Source organism: Lytechinus pictus, chromosome 16 (genome assembly GCF_037042905.1).
Source record: "Lytechinus pictus isolate F3 Inbred chromosome 16, Lp3.0, whole genome shotgun sequence".
Classification (NCBI taxonomy): Eukaryota; Metazoa; Echinodermata; class Echinoidea; order Temnopleuroida; family Toxopneustidae; genus Lytechinus; species Lytechinus pictus.
In genome coordinates, this window is record NC_087260.1 from 2,040,531 (window position 1) to 2,065,726 (window position 25,196).

The 25,196-nt window shown below is 34.0% G+C and overlaps 2 protein-coding genes and 2 long non-coding RNA genes across 4 annotated transcripts; all 4 read left to right on the forward strand.

The window, feature by feature from the left end:
- The first annotated feature begins 2,542 nt into the window (after positions 1-2,542).
- LOC135157010 (uncharacterized) lies at positions 2,543-5,608 on the forward strand. The gene is made up of 3 exons (XR_010296088.1): positions 2,543-2,711; positions 3,319-3,396; positions 3,802-5,608. It is a non-coding gene; the product is annotated as an uncharacterized LOC135157010 (long non-coding RNA).
- A 2,823-nt stretch (positions 5,609-8,431) lies between these two features.
- Positions 8,432-12,714, forward strand: LOC129279018 (polyubiquitin-like). Its single transcript, XM_064111271.1, has 5 exons — positions 8,432-8,519; positions 9,127-9,204; positions 9,624-9,827; positions 10,136-10,213; positions 11,199-12,714. The coding sequence occupies exons 2-5, from the start codon at positions 9,127-9,129 to the stop codon at positions 11,439-11,441; spliced, it is 603 nt and encodes a 200-aa protein (XP_063967341.1). The 5' UTR covers positions 8,432-8,519; the 3' UTR covers positions 11,442-12,714.
- A 2,154-nt stretch (positions 12,715-14,868) lies between these two features.
- LOC135156998 (uncharacterized) lies at positions 14,869-17,695 on the forward strand. Its single transcript, XR_010296077.1, has 3 exons — positions 14,869-15,027; positions 15,588-15,656; positions 16,070-17,695. It is a non-coding gene; the product is annotated as an uncharacterized LOC135156998 (long non-coding RNA).
- Positions 17,696-18,774: 1,079 nt separating this feature from the next.
- LOC129279195 (N66 matrix protein-like) lies at positions 18,775-22,119 on the forward strand. The gene is made up of 3 exons (XM_054915299.2): positions 18,775-19,101; positions 19,395-20,387; positions 20,980-22,119. The coding sequence occupies exons 2-3, from the start codon at positions 20,043-20,045 to the stop codon at positions 21,211-21,213; spliced, it is 579 nt and encodes a 192-aa protein (XP_054771274.1). The 5' UTR covers positions 18,775-19,101; positions 19,395-20,042; the 3' UTR covers positions 21,214-22,119.
- The last annotated feature ends 3,077 nt before the right edge of the window (positions 22,120-25,196 follow it).

The following is a 25,196-nucleotide window of genomic DNA, read 5'->3' on the forward strand; positions in this document are numbered from 1 at the left end:
TGTTTGTCATTTTGTCCATCTTTCTAAGATGTTAATCCATATTGTTTCCATAAATATTGAAATGAAATATTCAAATTAAACGGTTTAGTTCCCCGCAAGAAAGTGTTTGTCTTCTTTATATTTTTTTCATATATATATATATATATATATATATATATATATATGAGCGATTTAGTTATTGGATGTGGCTGAGGCAAGTGGCATACGGAAGACCAGGGGAGGAAGCTTTAGGTGATGGGGAGAGGGACGTATTATGATGAAAGAAGAACAACTTTGAAAAAGGAAGACACTGAAAGTTTGTGAAAAACACTGTGTGTGTATGTGTGGGCGGGGGGGGGGGATGAGCGTGTGTGTGTGCCAGGGTGCCAATGTGCACGACTTTTCGTAAATCTATTTAGGCTTCCATTTCAATGTGTGTGTTAAGGGGTTATTATGTGTGTGAGGGTGTGTGTGTGTGTGTGTGTGTGTTTGGATATCTGCGGGTGTGCGTATGTATATGTGTGAGGGTTGGTAGTGTGTTTGCTGTTTCATTCTCTTCAAATGATGAAGAAAGACGAGTCGGAGAGGGGGGGGTGATAGAGGTAAAAAGGAAAATCCCATCGTCACCATCATCATAACTTTGATGATGATGATGATGATGATGATGATGATGATGACGATGGTTAAAAAAACATGATGATAGTGATGATGACGATGGTAAAAAAATGTGATGATGAAGACTGATGATGATGACGACGGTGATGATGATAATAATGATGACCACGACGACGACGACGATGAGGATGATGATGATGATGATGATGATGATGATGATAAAGGAATTGATGATGACGGCGATGAAAATGGTGTTGATGAAGCCGTGATGATTACGAGAAAGATTATAACGATTACAACCAAAATGATGATGACAGTTTTGGGCTTTCGGAAGTGGTGATGATGGGTGCTGTGCCGATGATGGTGTTGACTAAAGTAAATATTGTGTTTAACACGAAACCAGTTACAAATGCTCCAACACTTGTTATGACGAAAACAATGATAAAGATAATAATCATATGGCGTATAAATACTATTGTGTATACAACTGAAATCTCATGATTCCCGCGCCACGGCTTGCCTATTTTTACGTACAATCACAAAGTTCCCGCCATTGCAAATATCTTTAACACATGACCTTTGAAGCGTAGGTGCGTTGAACGAATCCGTTCCTAAAGCATTTAGAATTGAATTGATGTTAGATATTGTCTGCATGGAAAGTTATATTTAGAACTTGGAACCCCATAGTACTACTTCATTAACATTTTACACAAAATGTCGGATAATATTTCCACCCCTCAAAAATATTTTAAAAGCTCATCTATGACAATCCATTAATGCTAAAAAAATATCACTTTTTCAAATGCATTACAAACGGTGGCTATTAAATACTTATTGCGTAGTATAAATTAAATTCACTATTATTGCACCGGCTAGGTATTACAAACCTTCCCTGTTATATATAACATTGACCAAATTGAATGGTTTACAAAGTCAGAGATGGCAAGATGGACATAGTAATTATGTTGATGCTAGCATTCATGACATTATGACATTTGTAAAATAAAATATGTTGCAGCTAAGTGAGCCGATTATCAAGTAGTCTGCAACTGATTTGTTTTGAGAGCCTCGGAATGAATTAATTAGAAACAATGTAGGTGAAACTTGATAATAATTTTTCTAAACATCATAATAGTTAACGTTGTAAATGCAGACGAAAAAACCGTCGTCGCCACCGAGAAAATGTCATCGTCAGCATGGTTGTATACCGTTAATATAACGATCATGATCTCGAGCTCCCATTCGAAGTTTTGTACAAATGTTGTGGGTGACGAGTCTAATTGAACGATGAGGAGGACGCCGTTCAAGTAAACACCAAGGTAAAAGGATATGATGCGAACCAAATTTATAACGTGTAAATATTGACGTTCCGGCATGTTAGAGTTGTTATTCGTGATATGATCATGTCTGCTGGTGTTATTTTGTTGTTGCTGTTGTTGTAATTATTGATGATGATGATGATGATGATGATGATGATGATGATGATGATGAAGAAGAAGACGATGGTCGTGGTGCTTGTGGCAGTGATGGTGGTGATGGTGACGATGGTGATGATGACGATATTGACGATGATGACGGTGTTGGCGGTTTGTTAGAATGTTTCTGATGGCGAGGGTGACGAATTACCAATCATGATAATGTTTGTGACCATGTCAACTATTATATGATTCAAAGATGCTCTGAATGCAATTCTACAGTAATAGACACCACTATTATTATAGCTCCTTGATATTTGATCAAGTCCAGTTCAAATACCATATTTGAGTAAATGGATTATTTCCATGAAATTATCATTGGCGTCGAGCTCCATTTCATTAGATTACATTGAGGTATATCTTCACAAATATTCATTTCATAATTTTTCAAACTATACATTGCGAGTGTACATCATAAATAGTTCGTGATTCATTGAACGTCGAACATTTGAAAAAGAGGTGTGTGAGTTTTTGTTGCAATTATGTGATTGGCACAGCAATATTGGTATTCCCCGATCATCGAGCATATATTCAATGCATGAGCATTATGTCATTTTGAGGTTGATACCAGAGTGAAAAGGAGTGATATTGGAGTCGCTGAGAGAACATATCTCGTTACATCAACCAACAACTAGATATAAGGTAAGTGGATTAATTTTGTATAATAACTTTATATTTGATGGGAAATACTGGGTGAGAATCTCCATCGAGTGACTAAATATCACACCCATCTTTGCCATCGGGAGATTTAAAAAAAATGGGGGCTGGGATTATGGCTGCACGCGGCATATTTGAAAAGTATGTAAGCCATCCAGTTCCATGACATTTGCTCTGGAGACAATTGCTCCGCTGTAATTTTCACACACGAATGGAATGACCAACTTCAACCCTGGATTTACCCTATCCTAAACCTAACCCTAAACCTATGATAAAACCCTTTTTTGCCACCCTATATGCTGTAACGCGCTTTGGGCCATTCTGGGAAAAGCGCTTTATAAAAATTGGCTATTATTATTATTATTATTATCATTATTATTATATGTCTTTCATACTGTCTCTCTCCCGCTCTCTCTCTCTCTCTCTCTCTCTCTATCTATCTATTTATCTATCTATCTATCTATCTATCTATCTATCTATCTATCTATCTATCTATCTATCTATCTATCTATCTATATATCTATCTATCTATCTATATATATATCTATCTATCTATCTATTTATCTACATGTATCTATCTATCTCTCTTTAGATGAGTCAATATCATCAAAACCAGAGAAGAAGCTATTCCCCAGGTGGCAGAAAAAATGAACCTTCAGAACACGATGAAGTACGTCAATCCATTCCATATTCTACACTTAACACAAACTCATGATCATTAACAAGAAAACTAATGACTTTTACAATGTTCACTGAAATCGATTGGCAGTCAGAGACATTAGCTCTAGTCGTCTATTTATCTCAGTTGTATACTCGCTAAGACCAACCGAATATCACATGGAATACAAGTAACAAGTTATTTAAAAAAAAAACCTTAAATGTTTACATTTTGCAATGTCCAACATGACTCCAACATTTACAATATTTATCGATCATTTCAGTATCTAATCATATTAAAAAATAAAGGTTTCTTGTTAATTCTTCCACGTGTTTAGACGAAGAAACTATGATCATGTATTTCATCTCTGCCCAGTAAACGCATCTTTTTTTCTTTTTTTTTCAATATTCTTAACAGGTAAACATAACGGTGGACTTAAATGGGAAAAAACTATCCTTAAGTGTAGTCTTGAATTGGACCCAAGACTTCCTGATTGAGCAGATTGCAGCCCTTATCGGTCTACTTAAAAGTCAATTTTACGTGACTTTTCAGAGCAAGAAGTTGCATGGTGCCAAAATGATATTTTATGTTGGAATACGGAATGGTAGTAAAGTATATGTCAATGGGCGACTGCGAGGTGGGCTTAAAGTTATATTTTAGTGATATAATAATGTACTCGGGAGTCGGGAGTGCATATTTTCTCAATGCTATCATTCGCACTCATATTTCCGCAAGTAAGATTTACACTGCCCCACTCCAGAAAAACGATAGCTGCAGATGATATTATTTTTTTCTAGCGTTTACTTCACTCATTCAAGATAATTTTGTTTAGCTCTGTAAATTCATACTACTAAGTACATAGGTAAACATACTGAGACGATTCCCCACGTTTTAATAATTGTTCTTGTCGGTTCTTTGATGTATTTTGCTTATGTATTTGTATAATATGTATATCTTAGTCATTGTTATATTTTCCAATTGAATTCAATTTCATTTGCATTTATTACAGATTGAACAAACAAAATGTATAACAGATAGAGGAGTGACATTAAGTTTGATACCAAGTAATGAGGTGATTAGACACAGGAAATTTCATCTAATTTACTGAAATTTTAGTAATCGAATTTTAGTCATCGAAAGATTATAATGGAAATGATTTAATTACATGAATAAAGCTTCTTAATTCTGTCATCACCCATTCCACACTATTGCTCAAACACCCAGCTCTAAAAACTGCTGTATATTTTATAGAACGATTTATTTTTACATCATATACTGGATCTCACCATTCTATATAATGGCGCTATATAGTTTCAGGGGCGGAAAGCTCTTCTCAAAGGTGGGGGACACAATTGAGTTTACCATTTTTATTTGTAAATATATATATATTTACACACACACATGCACGAGAGACTAGTCGAACCGATACCCCTTTTCCTACCCAAGTTCTTAACCAAAATATATCGATATGATATATATTTCGAAATTCAAGGATACATGTTTGATTACGATTTTGAATGATGCATTTTTTTCCATCATAAAAGAGCACAAATAGTGGGGATATTTTATATTGTGTCCCTTGTCCCCTCTGGTATTTCCGCCCATGTATAGTTCACTGCAAAAGTTCAGCCATATGTTAATATTAAATTGTTCATTAGTGATAATGTTCAACTAGTATTTGATTTTTAGAGTTTTGTTATGAATCCATTGTTTGGTACAAATGCATTGCTTTACTGTGATAAATTGATAGAATGTCTAGTAATCAAACTTACTGTGACAACCCAATATAATGAAAATGATTCAGATAGAGATTAAATATTTTTCAATTAAATGCCATTTAATTTGCATGCAAATGTATATACATGATGACACATATAAGTGGTATTTAAGGTGTTTAATGTGTGAAAATAAATGGAAATGTATTCATAAGTTTGATTGCCTGGAGTCGCTTGAATTCTTAAAATCATTAATACTTTAAAAGATAACTATCCATTAGTATTTATCTTTTTATAAACATTTATACACAGCCCCCAACATTCGAATATAAATGATACATTACTTTTGATTGAATTGCACGCATGTTCTAATGTTTATACACTCATTTAAATTTATATACCAAAGGGCTTGCTGTTCGCCATTTCTTCGATCTTTGTAATAAGTTTATCTATTTGTTCCCATGTGTGTTGTAATGAATTTTTCAGATTAAATGGTTTAGTTCCCCGGACATAGTGTGTGTCTTTTCTATATCTGTTTATATTTCGTAATCAAGCAGTAAAGAGAAAGTTACAGTCGCAAGGGACATACCGATGATGATGATGATGATGGTGGTGGTGATGATGGTGATGATGATGATGATGATGATGATGATGATGGTGATGAAAATGATGATGATGATGATGTTGATAATGATAATGATGACGATGATGACGATGATGGTGATGATGATCGTGATGATGATGATGATGATGATGATGATGATGATCATGATCATGATGATCATGATGATCATGGTAATGATGATATTGATGATGACGGCGTTGATGATATGATGATGACGATAATGATGATGATGATGATGATGATGATGATGATATTGATGATGATGGTGATGATGATGGTGATAATGAGGATGATGATGACATTTTTGGGCTTGCAATAGTAGTGATGATGGGTGCCGTGCCAAGGATGATGATGACTATAGTAAATATTACGTTTACAATGAAACTAAAAACCATTGTACTGAAAGTTGTTATGACGACAACAAAGATAAAATAATAATCGTTTTGCCGTCAACGGAAAATAATATAATGAGAATATATATATATATATAGATCTTATTCTTCAAAATTTGTCCGCAACGAATATTCAACAGTGCTACGCCTATCCCTTTTCAAAGCTTTTTTATATTTTAAATCTTTATAAAAAAAAATACTATAATGATTATCAATATGTCACCACTTACGAAAATTAAGAGGAACGATTGATTGAAAAGATATTGATATTATTCTGAAAAGAAAAAGTTTGGACGATTCTTTTGAAAAACCTGCTCAAAATTATTTTTGAAAGAGAACGCAATATGTGCCAATAAGATGCCTTATAAACATTATTATTTGCCATAGTCCTTAAAATAAAGAGGTTTATCGAAATTAATATGACCGTGGTGAAAGTTACATATAAAAAAGAATAATCACAACAAAAGCTGGATTATTGATAACCAAAAGAAGGTCACAATGTACTATGAGTAAGGAAACTAATTTATTTAGCAATAAGGCCTAAATTAGCAATTCTACCAATGTTTGTTTCCACCTAGGAAACCTACTTCATCTCGAAACATCTAGAACAAACGATATTGTCTATGCGTAGAAACACGACTGCATATACAACAGCAATTTCATGATTCCCACACAACAGCTTGCCTATGCATTTCTACAATCACCATCAGGTTCCCGCCATTGTAGATATTTTTAACGTATGACATTTGAAGCGTAGGTGTGTTGAACATAGAGCATTGAGAATGGAATTGATGTTAGATATTGTCTGCGTGGAAGAGTTATATTTAGAACTTGGAACCCCATAGTACTACTTCATTAATATTTCACATAAATTGTCGGATAATATTTCTACCCCTCAAAAATATTTTAAAAGCTCATCTATGACAATCCATTGATGCTAAAAAACATCACTTTTTCAAATGCATTACAAACGGTGGCTATTGAATACTAATTGTGTAGTATAAATTAAATTCACTATTATTGACCCGGCGTGTGAAGTATGATAAACTTTTCTTGTTATATATAACATAGACCAAATTGAATGGTTTAAAAAGTCAGAGATGACGAGATGGACATAGTAATTATGTTGATGTTAGTATTTATGACATTATGACATTTGTAAAAAGAATATGTTGCAGCAAAGTGAACCGATTATCGAGTAATCGCCTCGGAATGAGTTAATTCAAAACAATGTAGACGACACTTGATTAATAACATTTTCTTAAAGATAATAATGCAGTTAATGTTGTAAATGCAGAAGAATGGGAGTCGTCACCACCAAAAACAGGTCAATGTCAGCATGGTTGTATACCGTTAATATAACGATCATGATCTCGAGCTCCCATTCGAAGTTTTGTACAAATGTTGTGGGTGACGAGTCTGATTAATCGATGAGGATGATGCCGTTCAAGTAAGCGCTAAGGTAAAAGGATATGATACGAACCAAATCGAGAACAAGTAAATATTGGCGTTCTGGCATGTTAGAGTTGTTATTCGTGATATGATCATGTCTGGCGTTTAAGAAATATGGCGAATTTTCTGCTGCTGGTGTTATTATTAAGTTGTTGCTGTTGTAATTATTGATGATGATGATGATGATGATGATGATGATGATGGTGGTGGTGGTGGTGATGATGATGATGATGATGATGATGATGGTGGTGGTGGTGGTGGTGGTGATGATGATGATGATGATGATGATGATGGTGGTGGTGGTGGTGATGATGATGATGATGATGATGATGATGATGATGAAGATGGTCGTGGTGCTTGTGGCAGTGATGGTGGTGATGTTGACGATGGTGACGATGACGATATTGACGATGATGAAGGTGTTGGTGGATTTTTGTAGAATGTTTCTGGTGGCGAGGTTGACGAGAATGTTGGTATGATAAATAATAATTCATGATAATGTTTGTGACCATCGTAACTATTACATAATTCAAGGATTCTCTAAAAGCAATTCTGCAGTGATATACCCCACTGTTATTCCAGTTCTACGATATGTTAATCAAGTCCAGATCAAATACCATCGTTGAGTAAATGAAATTGCATGAAATTATCATTGGTGTCGACTTCCATTTTATTAGATTACATTGAAGTATATCTTCACAAATATTCATTTCATAACTTTTCAAACTATTCATCGGAAGTGTACACCATAAATATTTCGTGGTTCATTGCACGTCGAACAATCGAAAAGGGTTCGAGTGAATTTGTGTTGCATTTTTTTATTGACACGATCATCGAGCATTTCTTCAATGCATGAGCATGGTGTCATTGTGAGGTTGATACCGGAGTAAAAGGGAGTGATACTGGAGTTGCTGAGATCATATCAAGATACAAGATACAAGCCCGGTAAAAGTAAGTGGATTATGTGGAAATTTCGTATAATAACTTCATATTTGATGGGAAATACTGGGCATGAATTTACATCGAGTAACTAGATATCAAACCCATCTTTGCCATCGGGATATTAAAAAAAAAAATGGGGGCTGGGGTTATGGCTGCACTCGGCATATTTGAAATGAATGTAAACCACCCGGTTACATGACATTTGCTCTGGAGACAATTGCTCCGCTTTAATTTCCAAACACTAATGGAATGACCAACTTCAACCTTGGATTTACCCTATCATAAACCCAACCCTAAAGCTATGATAAACCCTTTTTTTTATTTTGCCACCCTAACTCTCTATCGTAGACGAAATAAAGCCCGAAGTGATTGTCACCGGAGCAAATGTCGTATCACCAAACCAGCGTCACCTTAATTCATGTACTATAATTTCCGTATTTACGTTATCGAATTAAAAGTTGCAATATCGTCTACATAAGTACAAACTGTCACATGGTCGATTTGAATTATTGGATGAAGAAAACCATATCCATGTGACTGCAAGAAAGTCGTAATTCTAGGATAATGTATTATATTCCCTTCTTTTTCTCTCCCCTCTCTCTCTATCTCTCTTTAGATGTCTCGACCCCGTTACCAACAGAGTGGACCCCCTCCCTCAGGTGTCATTCAAAACGAGCCGTCAAGGCATGATAAAGTACGTAAATGTTGCTATAATTCATTCCATAATTTGCAAAAAATGAATAATCACATGAAAATAAATGATATTTGAACTGTTTTGACTAAGGTCAACCGGCATTTAGAGGCACTAACACTAGTGGTCTTTTTTTCATCTGTATGTTCATTACGATCAAGATCTTGTCGGCCGGAAAAGGTTGTGTATCATAACAAAATGTATTTCTTGTAGAAAATAATTGATATTTCTCATACTGTTAAGCACCAACTTTCACAATGATTTGTGATATATGGAATCAGGATTTTTTTATTATTGTTGTTTATGCTGATATGTAGGGGAATGAGCCTTACGTCACTGGGCAAACAAACGTTTTCCCTTTATATCAAAGATTTGAATAATATTTTTAAATTTAATTTTTTTATGTGTTCGATTCTCCACAGGTTCAAATAATAATCAAAAAGACTGATGGGAATAGTATGCTAATGGATGTAGTCTTGAATTGGAGTGAAGACATGTTGGTTGACAAAATTGGTGCCCGTATCAACATGGCTAGAAGCCAATTTTACGTCACATTCGGCAGCAAACAGTTAGGCGGTTCTACGAAAATATTCGACATTGGCATAAGGCAACGAAGCGAAGTAAAGGTAAGCAAATGTCGTAACACCAAACCGGCGTCACCTTAGTTCATGCACTATAATTTTCGCGTATACATTATCGAATTAAAAGTTGAAAGTCGTCTAAATAAAAAGAAAAAAAGCAGTAACATGCTCGATATTATAGGATGACGAAACATTTACCATATCCATGCACCTGCATAAAAGTCGTCGTTTCAAGACAATGTCATATGTCTATCTCACTCTCTCCCCCCCCCCCCTCTCTCTCTCTCTCTCTCTTTTTATATATATATATAATATATATATATATTTATTTATTTATTTATTTATATCTTTAGATGAATCTATCTCATGATGACCAGAGTGGACACCCTACCCAAGGTGGCCGAAAAAATGAACCTTCAAGGCACAAGGAAGTACGTTCATTTTGGTATAATCCATTTTATATTTTCCAAAAAAAAAACATAATTATTTACACTAGAACCAATGATTATAATAGCAAAAAATCATTGTAGTTCACCTGAGTTCCTGTTTAACTTTTTCTCATACTCTTCATGTACTACAATTGAACTGTTTATGATACTTGGCCTATCGATTATTACTTTGATTGTATTTTGTTGAGCGGAAATGGAACAAATGAATGAAGTCTAATCTAGTCATTTAAAGACCTTTTTTTTTACTACAACCGATGACAGTCAGGGTCCTTTCGATTTCATTTGCTTATTCATTTAAGTCAAGATTATGCCGAGAAGTTGTCTATCGACACAAAATATAAATATTAAATAACACGCAATACTGCAATACACTTTTTAGAAATACGTTTGCAATATATATAGAAAATATCATGAGCATGTAGATCTACAATTTCTCTAGGAATAGAATGTTTATTTCAAAAATGTAAGTCTGCCTGATATTTCCTAATAAGTGTTAAAATCACGAGAATAATAATTACTTTTTCATGCTGAAAACCTAAATAAAACTTGGCATGTTGACATAATTTTAACCAGTGAAATTAGAAATTTTCAAAACCACAATATCTTAAGTAATAGGGCACCATGTATCGTAGGAATGAAGACATACAACACAGCGAAAATGATTTGTTATCTTCAATGACAAAATAATGATGCATATCCAGAGTAGAAGTAGGACCAATGGGGAAGAATTAACAAACTAACGTTTCAGCTAAACTTTCTCTTTTTAGCACATATTATTTGAGAGTACGTAATGCATTCCAACTTCAACTAACATATTTATTGCTATAAATTATATTTAATTTTTAACGCAAGCACGTATTTGGTGTCGTTACGAGAACAATGGCAAGATAAATATATGTACAGTATAATTTCTTTATTTTTTCTTTTATTTAAATTCACTTTTGTTTGTGTGTGTGCTTTTTTGCAGATACAGATTTTTGTTAAAACGTTGACGGGAGAAACTCTTATATTCGATGTGAAAACAAATGATTTGGTTGAGAGTTTAAAAGACAAGATCAAAGATAAGGAAAAGATAGATCCTGCCCAGCAACGTCTAATCTTTGCCGGCAAGCAGCTGGAAGATGACCGTAGGTTGTATGAATACGACATAAAGGATTATTCCACTCTAAATTTGGTCTTGAGGCTCCATGGTGGTGCCGTTAAGTTGTGAAAAGGGGAGGAAGATCAAGAAGAAGATAAATTAAGTTGAGGTTCAAATAAAAATGAAAGTTGGGGAAAATGACAAGATAAGTGTTTCCGCGGGCCGAACTTTGACCCTCAGTGTATACTGTGAAATACAAATACCTAACCGACTTCAAATAAGACATCGGTTGATCTGCATAACTCTCATTCTATTCCAGGAAGCTTTAATTACCAATGCTTTTTGTTTTAGGAAACAGACATAATATTTAAGACAAATTGCAGTCATTTGCATAAGCATGATAATGCTACTGCGTCTTGCTTTTCAAATATATCATCTATCAATTGTCCTCCTATGGCAGCTCATGCACTCCATTATCGTACCAAGCTACTAAATACTCCATATTGGGTAAGAAAAGGAACAATTCAATTGGGATAATTATAACATTCTCACTTTGCCCACAGTTCCATCTTTTCAGAACTTAATGGTATGAGAGCCATCAGGTAAATTTTATCTGTTTATGAATTTGTAAAGTAGAAATGATACTAATATTTACTAATATTTTTAATGAGAATCGGTCTGTAATTAAAAGAGGTTAGGAATAATCTACAATATCAACTAAGTGCCAGAGGTATCCACGTGAAAAGTTTGATCAAGAAATGCGTTAAATTAAATTTGTACCCTCTTGGTCATTATTGCTGTTCTAACCCCAAACTTGAATCCACTAAACAGTCCAAAAAAAATTCAAAGCAAATATTTCCATTGTTTCATAAAAACACTGTTATTTGTTACCATTGTTCTGTATCTCTAAGTATACTCTGTCAAATTCTCCTCCATATTAATGTTCTAATGTTATTGATACGACTTTAAATGTCTTTAAAATATTATCAAGCGAAAAGTTATTGTAATGTATTCATTTTCATCGGATGTTTTAGGCAAAATATTTGAATTAAATGAATTTCATCAAATAATAGAATGAGATTCTGCGAATGCTATCAAAATATTTTAAGATTCATTAGTTTAAATGGAATGTTTTATACGGATTAATTGAAAATGCTAATTAACTTGATAGCTGTATATTAAAAAAATATATTTTCGTTGTTTTAATGAGAGTTTACTATGTGAACACAATTTAGACAATGAAATAATCTTGTTATTTATTTGATTTCAATTGAAGGTGGTTAAACCTTAATTCATAGGCCAATACGTCAGCCTTTTTCGTATGTACATGTACATGAATTTGAATTAGTAAAACTTGCAGCCAGACATGAATTATATGTGGATTGATGACTCATTGCATTCTAAAAAAAAAAAAGATATCACAAAAGAAAGAAAAATTAAGGGTATGATAAATCAAAGAAAGTAATAATATACTACGAGTAAGGAAAATAATTATTGAGCAATAATGTCTAAATTAGCCATTTTACCAATGTTATCTCTACTAAGGGAACCTATTTCATTTCGAAACATCTAGAACAAACGGTAGTACCCATGTTTAGAGATACTATTGTGTATACAGCATAAATGTCGAGTCCCGCACCACAGCTTGCCTATACATTTGTACGTACAATCACCGTGTTCCCGCCATTGTAGATATCTCTAATGTATAATGGTTGATGTGTAGGTGTGTTCAACGAGTCCATTCATAAAGCACTGAGCATTAAATGTATGTCAGATATTGTTTGCATGGAAAGGTTATAATTAGAACTTGGAACCACTCAGTAATACTTCATTTGCATATCGCCTAAAGAGTGGAGAATATATCAACCTGTTATTACTGATTTGAAAGGCCCATTTTTGGCCATCAACTAACACCAGAAATAACTCTCAAATATTCATAATCTTGTAAAGTAGTTACAAGATACTGATTGTTTAATATCAAGAAATTGATTCTTTTTTTATTAATTTATTAATAACTAGTCCTTTTTTAGAAGAAATGGGTCGAAATGATTTTAATGGTCACATTAATGGCGACTTCAAAAACGACAATAATGCAGATGTTGATGATAGCAATCATAACATGAGGAAATTGGCCAAAAAATAATTTCGATGATGATGCTGACGATGGTCGTTGCCGAATGCAATTCATCAATGATGGTTTACTCTGAATGTTTTAAGAAAAATATCCTGAATATTCTAAGCGAACCTGCATACTGCAGTGCTCCAGTCAAACAAATCAAACCGACTGGACATTTGTGTTTTCGTAAAAAATATTAGTGAACAGTGATGCATGTCTAAAATAACAGTTGCAACTGGGCCACCCAATTAGTTTTTCGTAACTGATGCGTTTTGAGCTTGGTAATTTTGAAATAAATTTATTCGAAAAAATGTAGATGATACTTGATTAATACCCATTGTTATAATAATTTTTCATGTTGTGTTTGCAGAAAAGGGAGTAGTCTCACCATCGAAAACAGGTCAATGTCAGCATAGTTGTACTGTTAATATAACGATCATGATCTCGAGCTCCCATTTTAAGTTTTGTACAAATGTTTTGGGTGACGAATCTGATGTACGAAAAAGTGAAAGAATATAATACAAACAAAATTTGAGAACGAGTCAGTATTTGCGTTCTGTCATATATGAGCTGTTATTCGAGAAATGATAGTTTTTGAGCAATGATGATTGTGGTAACTTTGGTGGTGTTATTTCTTTGCTTTAATTATTAATGATGATGAGGAGGAGGAGGAAGAGGAGGAGGGGGTGATGATGATGATGTTGATGAGGATTATGAGGATAATGATGATGATGATGATGATGATGATGATGATGATGATGATGATGACCGGTAGGAAGTAATTCCTTAAAAAGCTGTGTGCGCTATGAACGCCTAGCTTAGCCGGGTAATATAGGAGCGCCTTGAGCACCTAACAAGGTGGATATGTGCGCAATATAAATACCCTATATTATTATTATGATGACGATGATGATGATGATGATGAGGATATTAATGATGATGATGATACTGTTGATGATGAAGAAGAAGATGGCGGTAGTGTTTGCCGCAGTGATGGTGATGACGGTGACGATGGGGATGATGAAGATATTGACGATTTGTTAGAATGTTCCCGAAAGCGAGGGTGACAAAATGTCGGTGCAATGAATTACCAATCATAATGCTTGTGACCATGGTAACTATTACATAATTCAAAAATGCTCTGAATGCAATTCTACAGTAATAGACACCACTATCATTATAGGTCATCGTTATTTTTATCAATTCCAGATTAAATACCATCTTATATTAAAGAATTCCCACGAAATTTTCATTGGTGCCGACCTCCATTTCAATAGATTACATTGAGGTGTGAGGTATATCTCCGCAAATATTCATTTTATATTTTTTAACTAATCATTGCAACTGTGAACACCATAAATAAATCGTTAATCATGGTCGGAATTGTACGTCGAACAATCGAAAAAGGGTTGGAGTGAATTTGTGTTGAATTTTTTTATTGACTCGACAACATTGGTATTCCCCGATCATAGACCATATTTTCAATGTATGAGCATGATGTCACTGTGAGGTTGATACCAGAGTGAAAAGGAGTGATACTGGAGTCTCTGAGAGAACATATCACGATACATTGTCGATCAACCAAAAACTAGATATAAGGTAAGTGGATTATGTGGAAATTTCGTATAATAACTTTATATTTGATGGGAAATACTGGGTATGAATTTACATCGAGTAACCATCTTTGCCATTGGGAGATATAAAAAAAATGGGGGCTGGGATTATGGCTGCACTCGGCATATATGAAATGAATGCAAACCACCCGGTTACATGACATTTGCTCTGGAGACAATTGCTCCGCTGTAATTTTCACACACTAATGGAATGACCAACTTCAACCCTGGATTTACCCTATCCTAAACCTAAAATTAAAACCCTAACCCTATATCGTAGACGAAATAAAGCCCGGAGCGATTGTCGCCGGAGCAAATGTCGTATCAAGCAAAAGTTACATTATCGTCTACATAAATACAAACTTTCACATGGTCGCTTTGAATTATTGGATGACGAAACCCATAACCATAGCCACGCAACTGCAAGAATGTCGTCATTTAAGGGTATAATCTTATGTTTCCTTCTCTTTCTCTTTCTCTCTATCTCTCTCTCTCTCCTCCTGTGTGTGTGTCTCTCTCTCTCTCTTTCTCTCTATCTCTCTTTAGATGACTCACCAACAGAGTGGACCCCCTCCCCCAGGTGGCATTGGAAACGAACCTTCAAGGCATGCTCAAGTACGTAAATGTTGCTATAATTCATTCCATATTTTGCGAAAATGAATAATCACATACAAAAAAGGATATTTGCACTGTTTGGACTAAGATCAACTGGCATTTAGAGGCACTAACACTTGTTGTCTCTTTATTTCATCTGTATGTTCATTACGATCAAGATCTTGTCGGCCGGGAAAGGTTGTGTATCATAATAAAATGTATTTTTTAAAGAAAATAATTGATATTTCTCATACTGTTAAGCACCAACTTTTACAATGATTTGTGATATGGAATCAGGATTTTTTTTATTGTTATTTATGCTGATATGTAGGGGAATGTACCTTACGTCACTGGGCAAACAAACTTTTTCCCTTTATATCAAAGATTTGAATAATATTTTTAAATTTCATTATTATGTGTCCGATTCTCCACAGGTTCAGATAATAGTAAAAAAGACTAATGGTATTAGTATGCCCATGGAGGTAGTCTTGAATTGGAGTGAAGACCTGTTGGTTGAAGAAATTGGTGCCCGTATCAACATGGCTAGAAGCCAATTTTACGTCACATTCGGCAGCAAACAGTTGGGCGGTCCCAGGGAAATATTCGACACTGGCATAAGGCACGGAAGCGAAGTAAGGGTTAATGGCCGACTTCGTGGGGGCGACAAAGCAAAATATTTTCCTTCAATCTAATGATTGTGACCTCCTGCATGTGATTGCTTAGTATGTGTTCCACGCAAAAGGAAACTGTTCGATGTGTATGATGTATTCAATTTCTAAAGATCCATAATTTCATGCTAAAAGTAGAATTTCACACTCTCAACACACATACAAATATTGTAGCAGTCCATTCATATACTGCATGTTGCCTATTATCACATTGCAGTAATTGATTTTTCTTGCACGCTGTCAAAAACTTAGTAATAAAAATAAATGCCCGCCAAGTTGAAGCCAGTGTAACAATTTCGAAATTCCTTTTGAAGCACATAGAGACAACTTAATATGCGCCTAATGCAGTACAAGTTCTATAGTACTATCATTTATGTCTTACACATATGTGTCCTAATTTTGTATTGAAATCACTACTCATTTTATTGAATATTACATTTTTAACTGAAAATAGTCTATTTAAATGAATTGATGAGTAAATCTGTGATTAAGTGAATTGATAAATCGTATTCATAAAAAAGTATCTACCTTATTTGTGGATTAAAATATATTTATACATCGATATACCGTACGTGTATATTATGTAGATCGGTCATATAATATTTGTTATTTAGCTTGTACATAATTTTTTTCATTATAATAGAGCAAGTTCATTTGGGTTACATATCTATGACTCAATAGCAAGGGAATGTTTGTTAAAGACTAGTAATACTGTCGACATAGTAGTATCGTAATAACCCTTTTAAATTACATTTTCCTGAACTTAAAAGAATGCCCTGAAAGCTGGAAATCTATATTAAGATCAATATGGGATTAATCCTAAAAGAAATTCACTTTTTTAACTCATCACTATACAACTTTTGATCTGTAATATTTATGTTACCTTGTTTAAATGTATACGCCCATAATAGGTTATAAAATTAAAAGCATTCAACATGAAAATTGATATAGGAAATCTTCATTTTAATATCTTTTTGTGATAGAAGATCAGTGCAAGTTATTCTGACACATCACCTTCTTTATCATTACAAATTTTATGTTCTCCTTTTCTCGCTTAAATAACCAGCATTACATTGACTATTTTTAATCAGAATTAAAATTCTAGTAATAAAGTAATTTTTCGATTATGCTCATGACGAAAACAATGTTTCACAAGTAAGACTCTAGTCGTATTCGAAACTTTTCTCGTAATAAAAAAGAAGTAATAGTCTAACCCTCATGGAATTGAATGCATTTGAATTAATCTTTATTGATATAATTATATGCAATAGACGTTATTTTCTATGTTTTGAAACAATTTTAACCCAAATGATATGAAGTCAAGCTGTTTTTCTTTTAATCATTTGACTTTGCTTGAATAAGTATAATTAAATTCACAAAATGATAAAGCTTCAGCTGATATTCTTTCTTTCATATTTTGATATAAAATTTAGTATTTTTTATTCTATCGTCTTTAATGCCATTGCTAAAATGAGAAAAGAAATTAATACAAAAAAGTGAGAGAGAGAGCGCGCGCGTTATTGGATGTGTGTGTGCGTGTGAGTGAGTGTACGTGGGGTGTGTATATGCGGTTACATGTGGGTGTGTATTTGCGTATGGACTGGTTAGTGCTTTGTTGCATGTGCTTTATGAAGAATGAATAGGAAGGGAAAGAGAGGAAGGACAGGGTGATGAAAAGATCCAAAAGGATTGAAAAAGGAGAGGGAATGAGAAGAGAAGAGAAGAGAAGAGAAGAGAAGAGAAGAGAAGAGAAGAGAAGAAACGGGAATAGGAAGATAAACTGGATATAGAAGACTAGAAATATAAATAAAGAGAGAGAGAGACAGACAGACAGAGATAGAAAAGAGAAAGAAGGGGATAGAGACAAAGATGGGTGTAATGAGAATTTCGTATTAACAGAAGTCGGAAGATTGAAAGGTAGGGGTCTAATACTAACACTACAATTGGACTTGATGGTGACGATGGTGAAATGACAAAAACTACGACCACGTCACAGATGCACATAATGACTACGGTGACGATGACGATGATGATGTTGACGTTGAATTATGAATATTGAATTTGTGATGAAAATAGTTATATGAAGTTGATTACGGTGGCAATGACGACAAAAAAGACGGATGATAACGAAAAGAAAAAGGTAAACGAGACAGAGAAAGTGAAGAGTGAAGAACTAAAGGTTGGGACATTTTAATGCTAATGAAAGGTACAGAGGCAACATTTCTGCAAAAGAATTATATTACTGCTGTAATTTTGGTATAAAGATTTGGGAAATATTATATAATGCGTAAAATCCGGTATTTATTCTAACTGGGTAACAAGTAATCTGTAACTTCAAAAAATTTTGAAGAGATAAAGGGTCATTTTAGAATAGTTTTGAATAATATTAACAGACATCATCAGAGAAAAAGTCCCCGAAAATTGAAATTGATAAAATTATCATCAAGATTTTTCGAAAAGGTAAATGAATTGTTGCGATCGGGTGTAAGTGTGTCTGCGTGTATGACTCTGAGGGCTTGTGTGGTGGATTGATCATGTTTTTTTTTTCTAGAATTCGAGGAAAGCTATACTGGGTATAGAAAATGGACAGTGGGAAGCCCCCATACAAGACTAGTGGTCGAAGTTTGCCAAGCATGAGTAACCTAATACTAAACAGTACTTCAGTGAGTTAGTTGTGCATTTCATCCTATATTCTGAAATGCTCCCCGTCCCACCCCTCTCGTGATAAGCAGGAAAATACCATGGATGAGTCGACACCAACCCCGGGTCCAAGATACAATGAACCCCTCCGTAAAAGGGTAAGTTTAACCTTCACAATAAAAATGTTCGATTTAATTCTATTGTGGTCAATCTCAAAATTGATTGCTTTGTCGAGAACTGGTTGAAAATATTCAGATTGTTGTCATTGATTCCCCATTTTATCAAATGTTGTTAATATGAAAATTTAACATCCTTCACTGATGACATGACTAACAAGAATGTGCCAGTTGCAAATAAGAGAACGTATGTCTAAGATAAGATACGTCGATTTATTTTGCATGTAGATATTTCTCTGATTTTAAATCCATTTGTACAATGTTTTCTATAACAGATTAAATCATTGCCTGGCGTGTGCGGAATCATCTACTTCTTTATTTTCCTTGCGTTGTTCATCGGTTTTCTGTACTATACTGGAGTGATATGTTTTTCTTTTTCAAAGACTATGCGAATTAATCAATGCTGAACTAGCATATACGAACACTTTTGATCGAATTAGATTTCAGGGTAGGTAATAGGATGTCTGGTCTGATTTTAACATTATCTAGAATATCCCCTCTCCCTAAAATACCATCCACGACGACGAACATGGGACCCCTGTGAAAACCAACTAGAAAAAATAATAATAATAAAAATTGAAAAATCCTTAACAGACATCATCAGAGAAAAAATCCCTAAAAATCTAAATTGATCCAAATTACCACCATGGATTGTTCGAGAAGTAAACGTTTCACTAACGTATCAGTCTCATCAGCGATGGGAATCCCCCGACTAAAAATTATCATCACCACTGCCCTATAAAGGCTCGACACCGACTCCGTCCTCATCAGATTTTCCTTCACACAAGCAAGCAAACTTTTGAATGGTTGAAACCTTCGATATTTCAGGAATTGAGCAGATTTACAGTCGGAATACCTGAAGCCAAAAGCAGCAAATTGGTTGTGACTTTTCCAATTCTGAATTCAACAACGTCAAACAAATTATGAGTACATACGGACCCACAGGCAACGAAGGCAGCAGAGATGATGGTGGATATGGAGAACAGACCTACGGCGTTCAAGAAAATGAGCCTTCTAGGCATGGGCCAGGGAACGAAGGCAGCAGAGGTAATGGCGGATATGGAGGAGAGACCCACGGCGTTCAAGAAAATGAGCCTTCTAGGCATGGGACAGGGAACGAAGGCAGCAGAGGTAATGGCGGATATGGAGAAGGAAACTACGGCGTTCGAGAAAATCAGCCTTCCAGGCATCGCCCAGGGAACGGAAGTAATAACGGGTATGGAGTAGGGACCCACGGCGTCCGAGGAAATCAGCCTTCCATGCATGGGGTAAGTTCAGATCAACTTATATGTTCTATTTTTCTTTTGGTCAAAATGTATAGGTGGATAACAATACCATAGAATTCATGTATATATGTATATTTGGAACAAAAATGTTAAGAATGGAATCAGCACTGGATGATGATAATGTTCATGAATAGAAATATAGGAAGAATATGGCAGTATATCAAAACAAGGAGTTTTTCGAAATTACAATTTAGTTTCCCTACTCTTAGATAAAGCTATCCACTTAACCGGATTATTACAAAACTTTCTCTGATATTCTCCGATATATCTTATTTGGTAAAGGCATAGCAAATCAAACCCAAATCAATCTGTGAGTAGCATTTTTTTAAAGAATAATTTCACAATACTGTCCTGTAAATGTGTTTTACAACTTATGATAATCTAGCTTTGACCTTTAATTTGGGTATTTAATTTGGGATACAGTTACAAAATATGATGTAATAAAAGAGAAATATAACAATGTCTTACCTTATATCATGATATTATTCCAAATTTTTTCAAAGATACAAGAAAGTTTAAATGCATAGAGAAACGCAACAACTCATCATTTTTCTCAATTTTATCATGTTTCCAGGGTGACATCAATCTTTTTGTACAGGCCACTAGAAATCCAATTCCAATGAAAGCCAACTCAAACTGGACTCTCAATGAACTACACCAGCAAGCCGCCTTAACTTGCAGAATGGACAGTAGCCAATGCTACTCAACTTGCGTTGGTATACAACTATCCGGATCGCAACGAGTTTACCACACAAGCATTCAAGAAGGTTCAACTATCAGCGTGAATGCACGTCTACGTGGAGGCTAAAGATGAGGTGATACATGAAACTGTTTGACGTAACTTCTAAAGATGATATTGACAGATTAAGATTTGAAAAGGCGTATGCCAGAAGACAAGAATTTGAAAAGAAGCAATGAGATTTATACGACTAATGTCTGCACGGATGCAGCAAGGAATCATCAGTGAAAGTTGTTGAGAATAGTTATAGCAACGGAAATGAATCAGCGAACATATGAGATGGATGACATCACAGGGGAGGTGACTGTATATGAAATATGTTAGACTGCAAAGCTGTAAATCTGATTCGAAATTTTAAAAGAAATGCAAGCACGTCCTGCCAAATGATATTGGGTTCAGCGCTGAGTACCACAAACCCCAAACTTTTTGAACGAGCTTAACATAAAGTGCAAATTTGTTTTAAGGCGTAATCACCCAGTCAAATCGTTCTAAGTTGATTTCAGTAACAAAGCCACTTTAGAATAATTCGCTGTGTAGTCATGTGTTTTTGTTTCACAAGCTATGGATTAGATAATTAATGTGTCAACTAAACATATACGTCAAATATTTGTTTACAAAATGAATATGATTGTTCCATCAGTAATGTGGAAGTAGTAATTATAGCTTTAGAGTTTAAATTAAAAAATGTATTTTTTCTATTCGTATTTTATCACTTTCACAGTTCGAATCTCAACAATTTTGCATTATTCAATTTTGTCTGGTTTAATCAAATTAAACTTCATGTCATAACAAATTGGCTGTTTCATTTAAATCATCAATTTCATTATTGTGTAGTTGTAGAATTTAAATTTTGTATTTTCCAGCAAAATTATTGGAAGAAATGTTATGTGAATGTTTGTATTCATCTCTGATTGACTAAAAAGTATAACCTTGAAGTCAGATAGATTAAATGCTAAATTAACAATGATATAAACTATATCCCATTGTTTTTATATTAAAATTGCTTTGAATATGTTGGTCATGCTATGATGATATTAATAGAAGAGCAAGGGAGAGGGAGGGTGTGTTTGTGTGAGAGGATAGTGTGTGTGAGGGTGTGTGTGTGTGTGGGTGTGTGTATGTTTGTATATGTGAAAAAGAGGGAGAGAGCTAAAGAGAGACGGGAGAGAGAAAGAAAGTATATGTAAGAGGGGGAGAGAGAGACACCGAGTATTTAGTGAGATAGAGGGTTTGAATATAATTTATTACAAATAATGCAACTAAGATGCATACATATATGAGAATTGAAAGGGAAGGCGAAGAGAAGTAATTCAAAAGCAGAAGACAAATCAAGATGTCATTCTCAAAGAATCGTATTCTAAAAATTTATGAAATAGTGCGAAAGAAAATTTATGTAAGGGTGCAAAAATCTGAGAGAAAGATTGTATATTTGACACAAAAAATGTACAAAGATATATGAAAATAAATATTGGATGGATAGCATGAAAAAGAGTTTTACTGACAACGATAGAGGAACAGAAAATAAGAAAGCAAAGAGAGAGAGAGAGGGGGAAGAGAGAGTGTGAGAAAAAGAGAGAGGGGGATTTAACGTTGATGACGAAACTATATAGGGCTATAACACGCTGAAAATTGTAAACACTATTGACCTCTGAACCATCGGTATTTGCGGAATAAGACGATAATTCTTATTGGCTGTTAGAATATCACATATCGTCTGATGAAACAAGACATTCGATTGAACTGAATACCCGAATGATTTGCATTATTTTTAAATGCAAATAGCTTGCCTCTTGAATATGGGGAGTGGTTAATTTCAATAGGTAATGAATATTCATTGTAAAGGGAGTAGCAACCGTGCTCTACACAAGAGCACAAAGAGATTTGTGAATATAGATTTGTAAAAAAGGAAAAAGTTATACATCTGTATCCATTTTGATCTGTACTTTGAATTCACGGGTATATTTTACATGTACATAATACTATTAGGGGCCAAATGTGAAGGTCTTTCCCGTTCTTATTTATTCATTTCATAGAACTATGTATACATGTCATAATGCAAGATACATGTATGAACTACTTGTGCTGGCGCACTCTCTTCGAATCCATTGTGTGCGTAACTGACACAACAGCACTACACAAGTCTAAACGCGAGAGGGCGGTAGACTATTACTTAATGTGACAAATGTTGAATCTATTTGTTATTTTTTGGCTGTTCCATCAGAAATGAGTACCGATAGTTTTAAAACATTATAGAAAAGGGATTTGAACTAAAATATGACATTTCCCTGGGATGTGTGTACGTACATGATCATTATTACGAAGATCATTGATTTTAGCACCCCTCGAAATAGGGGTATGTTTGACTCCATATAACAAGCGTTTTTGCCCGTGACGATGCACAAATTTAATATTTTCCATCTATTTCGGACTATAATCTTTAATATAAGTTGAAGTTTGGGCCAATTCAGTGATTCAAACTTGTCTTACAATGGGGGTGACGATTGCATGTCAAGAAGACCGTAGAAGAAGCAGATCGCGTGAATGTGACTAAACACAACCCAACACAAGGTGGCGCTATGACACATAAGCCGACTAGTGCGTCATTACTTGCTCTGTTATGGCACTTGCAGTGCAGGAGAGCGGTGAAGCAAGGTATATGATGAGAATTATCTATTACATTCTTGTAAATGTATAGAATTTGTTTATTTTTTGGGGGGAGGGGGTTCTAAATTCCGCGGTCGTTCTTTAACCACCTTTTTTTATTTCAGTCTCTCTTTTGTCTTCCTTATTCTTATTTTGCTCTTTAGTTTATCTCTTTCTTATATTCTTTGTTTTTTCTTCAATCATATTCTCTTATGTTATTCTTTGTTTTTCCTTATTTTATCTTCTCTTATGTTATTCTTTGTTTTTCCTTCTATCATATTCTCTTATGTTATTCTTTGTTTTTCCTTATTTTATCTTCTCTTATGTTATTCTTTGTTTTTCCTTCTTTCATATTCTCTAATTTTATTATTTATTTTTCCTTCTTTCATCTTATCTTATTTTATTATTTGTTTTTTCCTTCTATTATCTTCTCTTATGTTATTCTTTGTTTTTTCCTTCTTTCATCTTATCTTATTTTATTATTTGTTTTTTCCTTTTATCATCTTATCTTATAATATTCTTTGTTTTTTCTTCTTATCATCTTCTCTTATGTTAGTTTTTGTTTTTCATTCTTTCATATTCTCTTATGTTATTTTTTGTTTTTCCTTATTTTATCTTCTCTTATGGTATTCTTTGTTTTTCCTTATTTAATCTTCTCTTATGTTATTCTTTGTTTTTCCTTCGATCATCTTCTCTTATGTTATTCTTTTTTTTCCTTTATTTATTTTCTCTTATGTTATTCTTTGTTTTTCCTTCTTTCATCTTCTCTTATGTTATTATTTGTTTTTCCTTCTATCATCTTCTCTTATGTTATTTTTTGTTTTTCCTTCTATCATCTTCTTTTATGTTATTCTTTGTTTTTCCTTCTATCATCTTCTCTTATGTTATTCTTTGTTTTTCCTTCGATCATCTTCTCTTATGTTATTTTTTGTTTTTCCTTCTTTTATCTTCTTTTATGGTATTCTTTGTTTTTCCTTCGATCATCTTCTATTATGTTATTCTTTGTTTTTCCTTATTTTATCTTCTCTTATGTTATTCTTTGTTTTTCCTTCGATCATCTTCTCTTATGTTATTCTTTGTTTTTTTCCTTTTTTCATCTTCTCTTATGTTATTCTTTGTTTTTCTTTCGATCATCTTCTCTTATGTTATTCTTTGTTTTTCCTTTATTTATCTTCTCTTATGTTATTCTTTGTTTTTCCTTCTTTCATCTTCTCTTATGTTATTATTTGTTTTTCCTTCTATCATCTTCTCTTATGTTATTTTTTGTTTTTCCTTCTATCATCTTCTTTTATGTTATTCTTTGTTTTTCCTTCTATCATCTTCTCTTATGTTATTCTTTGTTTTTCCTTCGATCATCTTCTCTTATGTTATTTTTTTGTTTTTCCTTCTTTTATCTTCTCTTATGTTAT

Coding starts and splice junctions, on each gene's coding strand:
- LOC129279018 (XM_064111271.1), top strand. CDS start 9,127: ATGTCTCGACCCCGTTACCAACAGAGTGGACCCCCTCCCTCAGGTGTC. Junction 9,205..9,623: donor AGCCGTCAAGGCATGATAAA/GTACGTAAATGT, acceptor GATTCTCCACAG/GTTCAAATAATAATCAAAAA. Junction 9,828..10,135: donor GGCAACGAAGCGAAGTAAAG/GTAAGCAAATGT, acceptor TTATATCTTTAG/ATGAATCTATCTCATGATGA.
- LOC129279195 (XM_054915299.2), top strand. CDS start 20,043: ATGAGTACATACGGACCCACAGGCAACGAAGGCAGCAGAGATGATGGT. Junction 20,388..20,979: donor ATCAGCCTTCCATGCATGGG/GTAAGTTCAGAT, acceptor TCATGTTTCCAG/GGTGACATCAATCTTTTTGT.